The sequence below is a fragment of the Salvelinus namaycush genome, chromosome 3, assembly GCF_016432855.1.
Source record: "Salvelinus namaycush isolate Seneca chromosome 3, SaNama_1.0, whole genome shotgun sequence".
Taxonomy (NCBI): Eukaryota; Metazoa; Chordata; class Actinopteri; order Salmoniformes; family Salmonidae; genus Salvelinus; species Salvelinus namaycush.
Window position 1 is genome coordinate 96,158,999 of NC_052309.1, and position 13,758 is coordinate 96,172,756.

The 13,758-nt window shown below is 43.9% G+C and overlaps 1 protein-coding gene across 1 annotated transcript; it reads right to left on the reverse strand.

Moving 5' to 3' along the window:
• Positions 1–3,204: 3,204 nt before the first annotated feature.
• Positions 3,205–7,671, reverse strand: LOC120044142 (tetraspanin-10-like). Its single transcript, XM_038988729.1, has 3 exons — positions 7,651–7,671; positions 3,854–4,470; positions 3,205–3,511 (listed from the first exon to the last, which is right to left on the reverse strand). Exons 1-3 carry the CDS (start codon positions 7,669–7,671, stop codon positions 3,205–3,207), a joined length of 945 nt encoding a protein of 314 aa, XP_038844657.1.
• Positions 7,672–13,758: the final 6,087 nt, after the last annotated feature.

The following is a 13,758-nucleotide window of genomic DNA, read 5'->3' on the forward strand; positions in this document are numbered from 1 at the left end:
GAGAGGTCATTTTATTGTGAAAAAACAATCTGCCTCTGTTGTTATTTATAAACTACTATGTTATTTAAAGACTACTGTGTTAGTTACAGACTACAGCATTACAGTCAAGGACATTTATCATCATCATAATACATTTCCATGGTTTCATGGTTTTTTATCCATCAGCACATAGTGATAATAAGAGTCCAGCTAGCATCATGGATGTTATCTTGTAGCTTTACTCCACTAGATGTTATCTTGTTGCTTTACTCCACTAGTTATTATCTTGTTGCTTTACTCCACTAGATGTTATTATCTTGTAGCTTTACTCCACTAGATGTTATTATCTTGTAGCTTTACTCCACTAGATGTTATCTTGTTGCTTTACTCCACTAGATCTTATTATCTTGTAGCTTTACTCCACTAGATGTTATCTTGTTGCTTTACTCCACTAGATCTTATTATCTTGTAGCTTTACTCCATGTGGCAAACCTCTTCAAGGTTATGAGCATTTGTCACAAATTAAGTGGGAAACTGTCACCAAATTACCCCAGAATGAGAGTTCTTTCGAACAGGACAGTACCTGTGTGTTTGTCTCTCCGTCCTGGTCCACCCAGGTCGTAGGCAAGGTCAAGGATAGCAGGGTTCGGTACACGAATCGGGTTCTCAGTAGGTCCAGGTCCAAACGCCAACAGGTAAGTCCAAAACAGTCCAGCTCATACACAGTAAATCCAGCCAATATCTATTGTCTCTTTCTCTATGGTTCACAGATCCTTCCAGCCCTCCCTTCCTCTTCCTGGTTTTTCTTGACCCTTTATCTGTGTGTTGGCTCCACCTTCTGAGGGTTCCCCTTGCTTCTGGGACTTGTAGTTTTGGCAGTCGGCCATTTTGTGATCTGTAGTTCTGATCGGGGTGGCCATTTTAGTGATCGGGCAGAGCCCGTTTATTAGTTCTGCTCTCACATATCTGCCATTTATCACTCGACCCCCTTCTTTGCCACATCCACTAGATGTTATCTTGTAGCTTTACTCCACTAGATGTTACTATCTTGTAGCTTTAGTCCACTAGGTGTTATATTGTTGCTTTACTCCACTAGATCTTATTATCTTGTAGCTTTACTCCACTAGATGTTATCTTGTTGCTTTACTCCACTAGATCTTATTATCTTGTAGCTTTACTCCACTAGATGTTATCTTGTTGCTTTACTCCACTAGATCTTATTATCTTGTAGCTTTACTCCACTAGATGTTATCTTGTAGCTTTACTCCACCAGATGTTATATTGTAGCTTTACTCCACTAGATGTTACTATCTTGTAGCTTTACTCCACTAGGTGTTACTATCTTGTAGCTTTAGTCCACTAGGTGTTATATTGTAGCTTTACTCCACTAGATCTTATTATCTTGTAGCTTTACTCCACTAGATGTTACTATCTTGTAGCTTTAGTCCACTAGATGTTACTATCTTGTAGCTTTAGTCCACTAGGTGTTATATTGTAGCTTTACTCCACTAGATCGTATTATCTTGTAGCTTTACTCTACTAGATGTTATCTTGTAGCTTTACTCCACTAGATGTTACTATCTTGTAGCTTTACTCCACTAGATGTTATTATCTTGTAGCTTTACTCCACTAGATGTTATCTTGTAGCTTTACTCCACTAGATGTTATCTTGTAGCTTTACTCCACTAGATGTTACTATCTTGTTGCTTTACTCCACTAGATGTTATTATCTTGTAGCTTTACTCCACTAGATGTTATCTTGTAGCTTTACTCCACTAGATGTTATCTTGTAGCTTTACTCCACTAGATGTTATATTGTAGCTGTACTCCACTAGATGTTATTATCTTGTAGCTTTACTCCACTAGATATTATCTTGTAGCTTTACTCCACTAGATATTATCTTGTAGCTTTACTCCACTAGATGTTATCTTGTAGCTTTACTCCACTAGATGTTATTATCTTGTAGCTTTACTCCACTAGATGTTATCTTGTAGCTTTACTCCACTAGATGTTACTATCTTTAGCTTTACTCCACTAGATGTTATTATCTTGTAGCTTTACTCCACTAGATGTTATCTTGTAGCTTTACTCCACTAGATGTTATCTTGTAGCTTTACTCCACTAGATGTTACTATCTTGTTGCTTTACTCCACTAGATGTTATTATCTTGTAGCTTTACTCCACTAGATGTTATCTTGTAGCTTTACTCCACTAGATGTTATCTTGTAGCTTTACTCCACTAGATGTTATATTGTAGCTGTACTCCACTAGATGTTATTATCTTGTAGCTTTACTCCACTAGATATTATCTTGTAGCTTTACTCCACTAGATATTATCTTGTAGCTATACTCCACTAGATGTTATCTTGTAGCTTTACTCCACTAGATGTTATTATCTTGTAGCTTTACTCCACTAGATGTTATCTTGTAATTTTACACCACAAGGTCTCATTATCTTGTAACTTTACTCTACTGGATGTTATTATCTGGTAGCTTTACTCCACTAGATGTTACTATCTTGTAGCTTTACTCCACTAGATGTTATTATGTTGTAGCTTTACTCCACTAGATGTTATTATCTTGTAGCTTTACTCCACTAGATGTTATTTTCTTGTAGCTTTACTCCACTAGATATTATCTTGTAGCTTTACTCCACTAGATATTATCTTGTAGCTTTACTCCACTGGATATTATCTTGTAGCTTTACTCCACTAGATGTTATTATCTTGTAGCTTTACTCCACTAGATGTTATTTTCTTGTAGCTTTACTCCACTAGATATTATCTTGTAGCTTTACTCCACTAGATATTATCTTGTAGCTTTACTCCACTGGATATTATCTTGAAGCTTTACTCCACTAGATGTTATCTTGTAGCTTTACTCTACTAGATGTTATATTGTAGCTTTACTCCACTGGATGTTATTATCTTGTAGCTTTACTCCACTATATGTTATCTTGTAATTTTACACCACAAGGTCTCATTATCTTGTAACTTTACTCTACTAGATGTTATTATCTGGTAGCTTTACTCCACTAGATGTTACTATCTTGTAGCTTTACTCCACTAGATGTTATTATGTTGTAGCTTTACTCCACTAGATGTTATCTTGTAATTTTACACCACAAGGTCTCATTATCTTGTAACTTTACTCCACTAGATGTTATTATCTTGTAACTTTACTCCACTAGATGTTATATTGTAACTTTACTCCACTAGATCTTATTATCTTGTAACTTTACTCCACTGGATGTTATCCATCAGTCGTGTGGTGATGAACAGAGTGATGATCTGAATCCCCAGTAGGACGATACCCACGGCTCCTATCAGGCCTGTGTGCTGCTCTATCCAGCGGGACATGCCCCCCAGACAGCCCCCCAGGAAGATGACGCTCTGAGCAGAGAACTCATCCAGCTGCTGGGATCCTACTCCACACTGGGAGTTCCACACGGTGCCGTTCTCCAGGGGGTCCACACAGCAGGTAGCAGGGACCCCACAGGACAGCACCCCCGGGGCAGAGCAGTTATAGTACCTGGGAGGAGGAGGACATGGGAGGGGAGAAGCAAGGACTGTAACCAATTCAATTGGCTGCTTGGATAATGTTATGTGACATAAAAGCAATAACTCTGGTTAAGTAACATATCATCTTCGACAGATTTATATTTTATACATTCTATTTCATCTTTGTTCTTACAGTTTATTCTCTGAGATAAAAATCTATTTTACAAGAGAGACCTGCTCAAAACTGACAAAACTATCCAAATGATAGTAACAACCCACATTGACAGACAGTTCACAAGCCTGTGTGTCAGTCAATGGACCATGTCATCACAAGTCATCATGACAATGGTCTGGTCAGTCACATCTCACTCACATGTTGACCTCCCAGTCTCTGTAGTTGTCGGCCCCGCAGCACTGCAGTCCTATCTGGATCTCATCTGTGATGAACCTCAGGTCCAGGTCATCCTGGTAACGCACCATGGCAGCCAGCATACCTGACCTCAGGTATCCCTCTATCTGTCCCTGCAGGCTGTATGCCACGATGGCCGCTAGGACCTGGGCTGCTACCAGGACCAGCACGGTGGCTGAGAAGACCTGGAGCAGGCAGCAGTTCTCTCTCAGAGCCCCCACACAGCCTGACAGGCAGAGGGTAGACAGCACCAAGCCCAGTATCACAAACACCAGCATGGGGTCGGTGTTGATCTGTCCTATTTTCTCCTGAGCGAAGGATTCCTTGTTGATGAGGCCCCACAGTCCCAGGGCCAGGACCACCAGGCCTAGCACTGTGAAGAGGAGGTTGCTGAAGAACAGGAGGTACTTGAAAAGGCAGTCTCTCAGGGAGATGGGCCTGCTACGGGCTTTGGGTTCTACCTCCCTGGTTCTACCCTGGTTCCCTGGTCCATCATTTGGTCCTGGTTCTGGAGCCTGTTCTTCTGTGCTGCTCTCATCAGTCCCCTGAAGGACTCCTGACAACTCTCTATCTGTGTCTGTCTTTAAAGAGGAAACAGGACAGACAATAAACAATGATATTTCACTGAGACAAAAACAACTCATCAAGTTCAGTCTGTAGTGGTCATTGTCTTTAGGTTTAGCCTACTTGCAACCATAGAATTAGAATCTATAGAATGGGTCTCCTCATTCAAGTCAAGAATGGCATAATTGGAGTTTACGCATGACTTTACCAGTCAAATTGACAGGGTTAAAGGTTGCAAGTCCTTTTATTCAATTATTTTTCTATGCTTGCAACGTTGAAGGGACTGTAAACTCTATTCAATATGATGTACAGTGAGATGTACAGTGAGTACATAACTAACAGTATACAGGTTGTCAGACAGACATACAGTTACTGTACCTTTGGTATGAGTGGGCTGGTCTCAGTCTGTGAGGTCTCTCTCCTCAACCAGGGAAAACAAAACCATCTCATGGACTGTAACCTCCTCATCTTCCTAGCTGCCAGGAAACGGTTCTCCCTCTGTCCTCTCAGAAAATATTATTCTCCTGTCCTCTCAGAAACTATTCTTCCCTTGTCCTCTCAGAAGATATTATTCTCCTGTCCTCTCAGAAACTATTCTTCCCTTGTCCTCTCAGAAACTATTCTTCCCTTGTCCTCTCAGAAACTATTCTTCCACTGTCCTCTCAACGAATCAATGTGTGATGGACGATTCTCCCCTTGTCCTCAGCTACTCAGTGTGTGAGAGTCGGTTCTCCCCGTCTTCCGGTCAGTTTACGAGACTAGAGGAGAGAAAAGGAGAGGAGAAGAGACTGTCTGAGGGGAAAGGGAGAGAGTTGAGGTGGTGGAAGCCAGGTCAGTACAGCTCTATGCAGTGTGGTGTGGTGGGTGGGTAGTTAGCTCAGGGCTCCAGCAGACAGAAGAGTGTATTCATTCATCTACACTGTAGCAAAATAACTTGTAACGGAACGAGAGCTTGTTATTGGTCAAATTCATGTAGAACACTCCCTGTTTTGGAACGTTGCTTTTGTTTGGTTCCTAACGAAAAAAGCCCAGGGCTCCCAGGGATTCTAGCAGCATCATGTGAGAGTCACAGTGCAGGCGATTAAGAAGTAATCAAATCACGCCTCAATGACTGTTACACTCCAGGGTGAAGTTTCCCTTAGGCACAGATCTAAGATCAGCTTACCCTCCCCAATCCTAACCTTAACCATTAGTGGGGAAAATGCCAAACTGACCCAAGATCAGCGTCTACTCAGGCCAACTTCACCCGAGTGTTACAGGAAGAAGAGATGCTCAGGGAACAGACCCCACTTTGATCCACAACAGCCATGTGATGAGGCTGTGGAATGACATCATAATACAGAATTGTGAGAATGTTGTGAGAATGTTGTGAGCATGTTGTGTGTTTTAGCCAATGAGTGTCTCTATGGTAGATATAATTCATTCAAAAAGAATGAAGTGAAAACAACAGCAAACTTTAGACACAACCAGGGGTGGAATTGGAGGGAAAGCATGGAAAGCAATATCCCAAAGCCACATATAGACACAACCAGGGGTGGAAATGGAGGGAAAGCATGGAAAGCAATATCCCAAAGCCACATATAGAAACAACCAGGGGTGGAAATGGAGGGAAAGCATGGAAACCAATATCCCAAAGCCACATTTAGACACAACCAGGGGTGGAAATGGAGGGAAAGCATGGAAACCAATATCTCAAAGCCACATATAGACACAACCAGGGGTGGAAATGGAGGGAAAGCATGGAAACCAATATCCCAAAGCCACATTTAGACACAACCAGGGGTGGAAATGGAGGGAAAGCATGGAAACCAATATCTCAAAGACACATATAGACACAACCAGGGGTGGAAATGGAGGGAAAGCATGGAAACCAATATCCCAAAGCCACTATTATACACAACCAGGGGTGGAAATGGAGGGAAAGCATGGAAACCAATATCCCAAAGCCACATTTAGACACAACCAGGGGTGGAAATGGAGGGAATGCATGGAAACCAATATCCCAAAGCCAAATATAGACACAACCAGGGGTGGAAATGGAGGGAAAGCATGGAAACCAATATCCTAAAGCCACATTTAGACACAAAATATTATTTTTTGTAGATTCTTTAGTTGAGTTCCCATGGTTATTTATTTTACAGTACTGAGTTTCCAGAATAACTTTTTTAATTCCACCCCTGGACACAACAAAAATCAATTCCAGCGCGTTAAGGATCTGTAGGGTAGGGAGGAGGAAAGGTTTAATTTTATCACAGTATGGTTAGGGATGTGGTCTATTTCTCTCTCTATGCAGTAAAATACCTCTAAATACCTTGTCTCTTCAAAAATCTACTTTGGCAGTAAAAGTGAATCTCTTATGGTTAGATATGCCAGCCCATAAATATAAATTCTCCTCTTGAAATTATGTTAAAAAAATAAAAATAAAACTTTATTTAACTAGGCAAGCCAGTTAAGAACACATTCTTATTTGCAATGACTGCCTATCGGGAAACAGTGCCTTGTTCAGGGGCAGAACGACAGATTTTTACCTTGTCAGCTCGGGGATTCGATCCAGCAACCTTTTGGTTACTGGCTCTAACCACTAGGCTACCTGCCACCCCAAAATCATGAAACTATCAGAGGCTGTCAGATTGGACTCAGTCCCAACAGATAGTTCATCTGAATAATAGAGATCTAGAGAGTATAAGAGGGTATGAAAGTCATTATTATGATGCTGTATGTGAAGTCTATGAACTTCTACCTGGCCTGTTGGAGGACTGACAGTGATCAGTTTCAGCAGTACAATTGAAGTAACACTTCCTTCATATCACCTACAGGGGGCAGCAGTGCTAACCTAACAGCTTGTAGTGACTGTAGTTGGCCTCCACAGGAGTTGCTCAGAGGTATTCTGTTGTTCTGTTTCAATAATCAGTCAGTCAACAACACAGTATTTACATATCTACTTTATCTCTGTTGTGAACACTGTCAATCAGTGATTACACATTGTGAACACTGTCAATCAGTGATTACACATTGTTGACAATGTCAATCAGTGGTTACACATTGTTAACACTGTCAATCAGTGGTTACACATTGTTAACATTGTCAATCCCACAACACCAATCTAGGGCTGCAATGGATTCATGTATTTAATGTATTCAGAAGCATGTTTAAATCGGAATCAGGAGTAGCATTGTATTTGAAGTGCTGCAGTCCACCTCTGAGATCCAGTCATCCATCACCTCAGAGTTGACACCTCCAGGCTCCAAGGCCAGGTTTGTCCCAGTAGGTAGCTGGTAGGTCTCAGGTCCAGGTTTGTCCCAGTAGGTAGCTGGTAGGTCTCAGGTCCAGGTTTGTCCCAGTAGGTAGCTGGTAGGTCTCAGGTCCAGGTTTGTCCCAGTAGGTAGCTGGTAGGTCTCAGGTCCAGGTTTGTCCCAGTAGGTAGCTGGTAGGTCTCAGGTCCAGGTTTGTCCTAGTAGGTAGCTGTTAGGTCTCAGGTCCAGGTTTGTCCCAGTAGGTAGCTGGTAGGTCTCAGGTCCAGGTTTGTCCCAGTAGGTAGCTGGTAGGTCTCAGGTCCAGGTTTGTCCCAGTATGTAGCTGGTAGGTCTCAGGTCCAGGTTTGTCCCAGTAGGTAGCTGGTAGGTCTCAGGTCCAGGTTTGTCCCAGTAGGTAGCTGGTAGGTCTCAGGTCCAGGTTTGTCCGAGTAGGTAGCTGGTAGGTCTCAGGTCCAGGTTTGTCCCAGTAGGTAGCTGGTAGGTCTCAGGTCCAGGTTTGTCCCAGTAGGTAGCTGGTAGGTCTCAGGTCCAGGTTTGTCCCAGTAGGTAGCTGGTAGGTCTCAGGTCCAGGTTTGTCCCAGTAGGTAGCTGGTAGGTCTCAGGTTCAGGTTTGTCCCAGTAGGTAGCTGGTAGGTCTCAGGTCTCAGGTCCAGGTCTCCTGTAGTTTTACTCTCAGTCCTCTCATCCTTTATTTGTCTTGGATCTTCTTGTTGCTTTGGATCCTGTTTTGGTTCAGAGTATCTCAGTGCAGGTGAGGTAGATATACTGAGGAGAGGAATATGTGCAGATCTTCCAGCTTTTTAAATGTTTTCTGCTGTTCTGGGACGGCTGGCCAACTCAACACTTTCCTCCTCATGGCCAGTCACCTAGAGTCATGAAATTCGTAGATTATATTCTCTCTGGAACAGATTGTCCCTCCAATTGACCATAAATGATTTGAGGTGAACGTGAGTTACAGTGACCAGATTCAATCTGCTCTAATAAGACAATTATTCTACTGGAATTAGGGGCTCAACTCGCCAGTGAATGACAGAGAGTTTCCACTGAGTTCACCACAGTCACACACTTTTCTACCCATAGAACGAAGGGGTCCAAACAGCTATCAAGAGCGGTCGAAACGGCTAACTTTGGTGTGTGTTGTTATAGCAACTGTATATGAACATGGTAAACAGCTGACTTTGGTGTGTGTTGTTATAGCAACTGTATATGAACATGTTACATAGCTGACTGGTGTGTGTTGTTATAGCAACTGTATATGAACATGGTAAACAGCTTACTTTGGTGTGTGTTGTTATAGCAACTGTATATGAACATGTTACATAGCTGACTGGTGTGTGTTGTTATAGCAACTGTATATGAACATGTTAAACAGCTAATCACCTCTCAGCAAGGAACCTGTCTGACTCCAGAAGCCATGCAGTGTCTGTGTGAGTGTGAGTGTGTGTGTGTGTGCGTGTGTGTGTGTGTGTGTGTGCACTATGCAGCTCAGTGCTCCTTCAGAGGAGGACATAAACAACTCCATTACTCCATACTGATTTCTATTAGCAGTTCCCACAGGTCTCCTCACTCTGTCCAACTCTTCAACAGGATTTGCAATATTTCAAAACATCAACACCTGAACCATTTAATCTGTCTAGTCTTCAGATGCTTCCGATGTGAACAAATTGAATGCCTGATTTGACTGTAAACAAAACGTTCAATTATTTACACACTCTACAATCTAGTGGTCTATTATTTATAATGGACCTTTGGGAACGAGGGAAAAATGATTTCTACAGTATAGTATATGGACTCTTCTCCCCCCAAAACACACACACACACACACACACACACACACACACACACACACACACACACAAACACACACACACACACACACACACACACACACACACACACACACACACACACACACACACACACACACACACACACACACACACACACATACACACACACACACACACACACACACAGAGTTAGATCCCAGAGGCTGCCTGGGTCCCCAGAGTTAGCAGAGGCTGCCTGGGTCCCCAGAGTTAGAACACAGAGGCTGCCTGGGTCCCCAGAGTTAGAACACAGAGGATATTGTTTTCCAGTATAGGACTGAGAGTTTAGTTTTATAAGTCTGTTATAGCCATCAGCTAGAATGAGGTCTTGCCATCAGCAACAAACAGGAGCATGATGAGAGACAGAGAGAGACAGGGGGAGAAGGTAAAGTGAAAAATATGAGAGCGAAAGAGATGGTGTGATATCCCCCTTCTTCTTGGCACCTTGGTCCTGTGCTGTCATTCTTTCCCCAGTCAGGGCGGTGCTGTGTTGGATTGGGCTGTAGTGAGGTGCTCGATGAAGCTGCTGGAGCTGGAAGGGATTATAGTTTTACTGCTCAGGATCAAGCTGACCAGGGTTGGAAAGATCACCAGCTCAGGCCAGGGTTGGAAGAACCACCAGCTCAGGCCAGGGTTGGAAGGACCACCAGCTCAGGCCAGGGTTGGAAGAACCACCAGCTCAGGCCAGGGTTGGAAGGATCACCAGCTCAGGCCAGGGTTGGAAGGATCACCAGCTCTAGCCAAGGTTGGAAGGATCACCAGCTCTAGCCAAGGTTGGAAGGATCACCAGCTCAGGCCAAGGTTGGAAGGACCACCAGCTCAACCTCTAACACACAACCACCACTATCCTGTCTCTGTACTCCCTGTGCCTCACACCTCATTCATATAGATGATCATAGATAGGCTCTAATGAAGGTGATTCATGCTGAAACGTCAGCCGATTGTTTACTTGTCCCATCAATAAATCTATCAGATCTACCCAGCAACAGAGTGCTCCTTTTTCTCTATTCTCCCGATAGTTACCAGTTGAAGTATGCTGGGGTAAGATACGATAGTCACCATTTGAAATATCCTGGGATAAGGGATGATAGTTACCAGTTGAAGTATCCTGGGATAAGTAATGATATTTACCAGTTGAAGTATCCTTGGGTAAGGGATGATAGTTACCAGTTGACGTATCCTGGGGTAAGGGATGATATTTACCAGTTGAAGTATCCTGGGATAAGGGATGATATTTACCAGTGGAAGTATCCTGGGATTTTTTTTTTTTTTTTTTTTTTTATTTCACCTTTATTTAACCAGGTAGGCTAGTTGAGAACAAGTTCTCATTTGCAACTGCGACCTGGCCAAGATAAAGCATAGCAGTGTGAACAGACAACACAGAGTTACACATGGAGTAAACAATAAACAAGTCAATAACATGGTAGAAAAAAAGAGAATCTATATACAATGTGTGCAAAAGGCATGAGGTAGGCAATAAATCGAATAATTACAATTTAGCAGATTAACACTGGAGTGATAAATCATCAGATGATCATGTGCAAGAAGAGATACTGGTGTGCAAAAGAGCAGAAAAGTAAATAAATAAAAGCAGTATGGGGGGTGAGGTAGGTAAATTGGGTGGGTAGTTTACAGATGGACTATGTACAGCTGCAGCGATCGGTTAGCTGCTCGTATAGCAGATTTTTAAAGTTGTTGAGGGAGATAAAAGTCTCCAACTTCAGAGATTTTTGCAATTCGTTCCAGTCGCAGGCAGCAGAGAACTGGAAGGAAAGGCGTCCAAATGAGGTTTTGGCTTTAGGGATGATCAGTGAGATACACCTGCTGGAGCGCGTGCTGCGGGTGGGTGTAGCCATCGTGACCAGTGAACTGAGATAAGGCGGCACTTTACCTAGCATAGCCTTGTAGATGACCTGGAGCCAGTGGGTCTGACGACGAACATGTAGCGAGGGCCAGCCGACTAGGGCATACAGGTCGCAGTGGTGGGTCGTATAAGGTGCTTTAGTAACAAAACGAATGGCACTGTGATAAACTGCATCCAGTTTGCTGAGTAGAGTATTGGAAGCTATTTTGTAGATGACATCGCCGAAGTCGAGGATCGGTAGGATAGTCAGTTTTACTAGGGTAAGTTTGGCGGCGTGAGTGAAGGAGGCTTTGTTGCGGAATAGAAAGCCGATTCTTGATTTGATTTTGGATTGGAGATGTTTGATATGAGTCTGGAAGGAGAGTTTGCAGTCTAGCCAGACACCTAGGTACTTATAGATGTTCACATATTCTAGGTCGGAACCGTCCAGGGTGGTGATGCTAGTCGGGCGTGCGGGTGCAGGCAGCGAACGGTTGAAAAGCATGCATTTGGTTTTACTAGCGTTTAAGAGCAGTTGGAGGCCACGGAAGGAGTGTTGTATGGCATTGAAGCTCGTTTGGAGGTTAGATAGCACAGTGTCCAAGGAAGGGCCGGAAGTATATAGAATGGTGTCGTCTGCGTAGAGGTGGATCAGGGAATCGCCCGCAGCAAGAGCAACATCATTGATGTATACAGAGAAAAGAGTCGGCCCGAGAATTGAACCCTGTGGTACCCCCATAGAGACTGCCAGAGGACCGGACAACATGCCCTCCGATTTGACACACTGAACTCTGTCTGCAAAGTAGTTGGTGAACCAGGCAAGGCAGTCATTAGAAAAACCGAGGCTACTGAGTCTGCCGATTAGAATATGGTGATTGACAGAGTCGAAAGCCTTGGCCAGGTCGATGAAGACGGCTGCACAGTAATGTCTTTTATCGATGGAGGTTATGATATCGTTTAGTACCTTGAGCGTGGCTGAGGTGCACCCGTGACCGGCTCGGAAACCGGATTGCACAGCGGAGAAGGTACGGTGGGATTCGAGATGGTCAGTGATCTGTTTGTTGACTTGGCTTTCGAAGACCTTAGATAGGCAGGGCAGGATGGATATAGGTCTGTAACAGTTTGGGTCCAGGGTGTCTCCCCCTTTGAAGAGGGGGATGACCGCGGCAGCTTTCCAATCCTTGGGGATCTCAGATGATACGAAGGAGAGGTTGAACAGGCTGGTAATAGGGGGTGCGACAATGGCGGCGGACAGTTTCAGAAATAGGGGGTCCAGATTGTCAAGCCCAGCTGATTTGTATGGGTCCAGGTTTTCCAGCTCTTTCAGAACATCTGCTATCTGGATATGGGTAAAGGAGAAGCTGGGGAGGCTTGGGCGAGTAGCAGCGGGGGGGGCGGGGCTGTTGGCCAAGGTTGGAGTCGCCAGGAGGAAGGCATGGCCAGCCATTGAGAAATGTTTGTTGAAGTTTTCGATTATCACGGACTTATCAGTGGGTGACCGTGTTACCTAGCCTCAGTGCAGTGGGCAGCTGGGAGGAGGTGCTCTTGTTTTCCATGGACTTTACAGTATCCCAGAACTTTTTGGAGTTAGAGCTACAGGATGCAAATTTCTGCTTGAAAAAGCTGGCCTTTGCTTTCCTGACTGACTGCGTGTATTGGTTCCTGACTTCCCTGAACAGTTGCATATCGCGGGGGCTCTTCGATGCTATTGCAGTTCGCCACAGGATGTTTTTGTGCTGGTCGAGGGCAGTCAGGTCTGGAGTGAACCAAGGGCTATATCTGTTCTTAGTTCTGCATTTTTTGAACGGAGCATGCTTGTCTAATATGGTAAGGAAGTAACTTTTAAAGAATGACCAGGCATCCTCAACTGACGGGATGAGGTCAATATCCTTCCAGGGTACCCGGGCCAGGTCGATTAGAAAGGCCTGCTCGCAGAAGTGTTTTAGGGAGCGTTTAGGGACCCGTGGCGGATACAGGCAATGAGGCAGTGATCGCTGAGATCTTGATTGAAGACCGCAGAGGTGTATTTGGAGGGCAGGTTGGTCAGGATAATGTCTATTAGGGTGCCCATGTTTACGGATTTAGGGTTGTACCTGGTGGGTTCCTTGATGATTTGTGTGAGATTGAGGGCATCAAGCTTGGATTGTAGGACTGCCGGGGTGTTAAGCATATCCCAGTTTAGGTCACCTAACAGAACAAACTCTGAAGCTAGATGGGGAGCGATCAATTCACAGATGGTGTCCAGGGCACAGCTGGGAGCTGAGGGGGGTCGGTAGCAGGCGGCAACAGTGAGAGACTTATTTCTGGAGAGATTAATTTTTAAAATTAGAAGTTCGAACTGTTTGGGCATAGACCTGGAAAGTATGACAGAACTTTGCA

Bases quoted from the DNA above. Each gene is read 5' to 3' on its own strand.
- LOC120044142 (XM_038988729.1), bottom strand. From the start codon at position 7,671: ATGGATGACTGGATCTCAGAG. The intron at 4,471-7,650 runs GTGGACTGCAGC...TCCTCTTTAAAG, and splicing joins TGGATGACTGGATCTCAGAG to ACAGACACAGATAGAGAGTT. The intron at 3,512-3,853 runs GTGAGTGAGATG...TCCTCCTCCCAG, and splicing joins AGAGACTGGGAGGTCAACAT to GTACTATAACTGCTCTGCCC.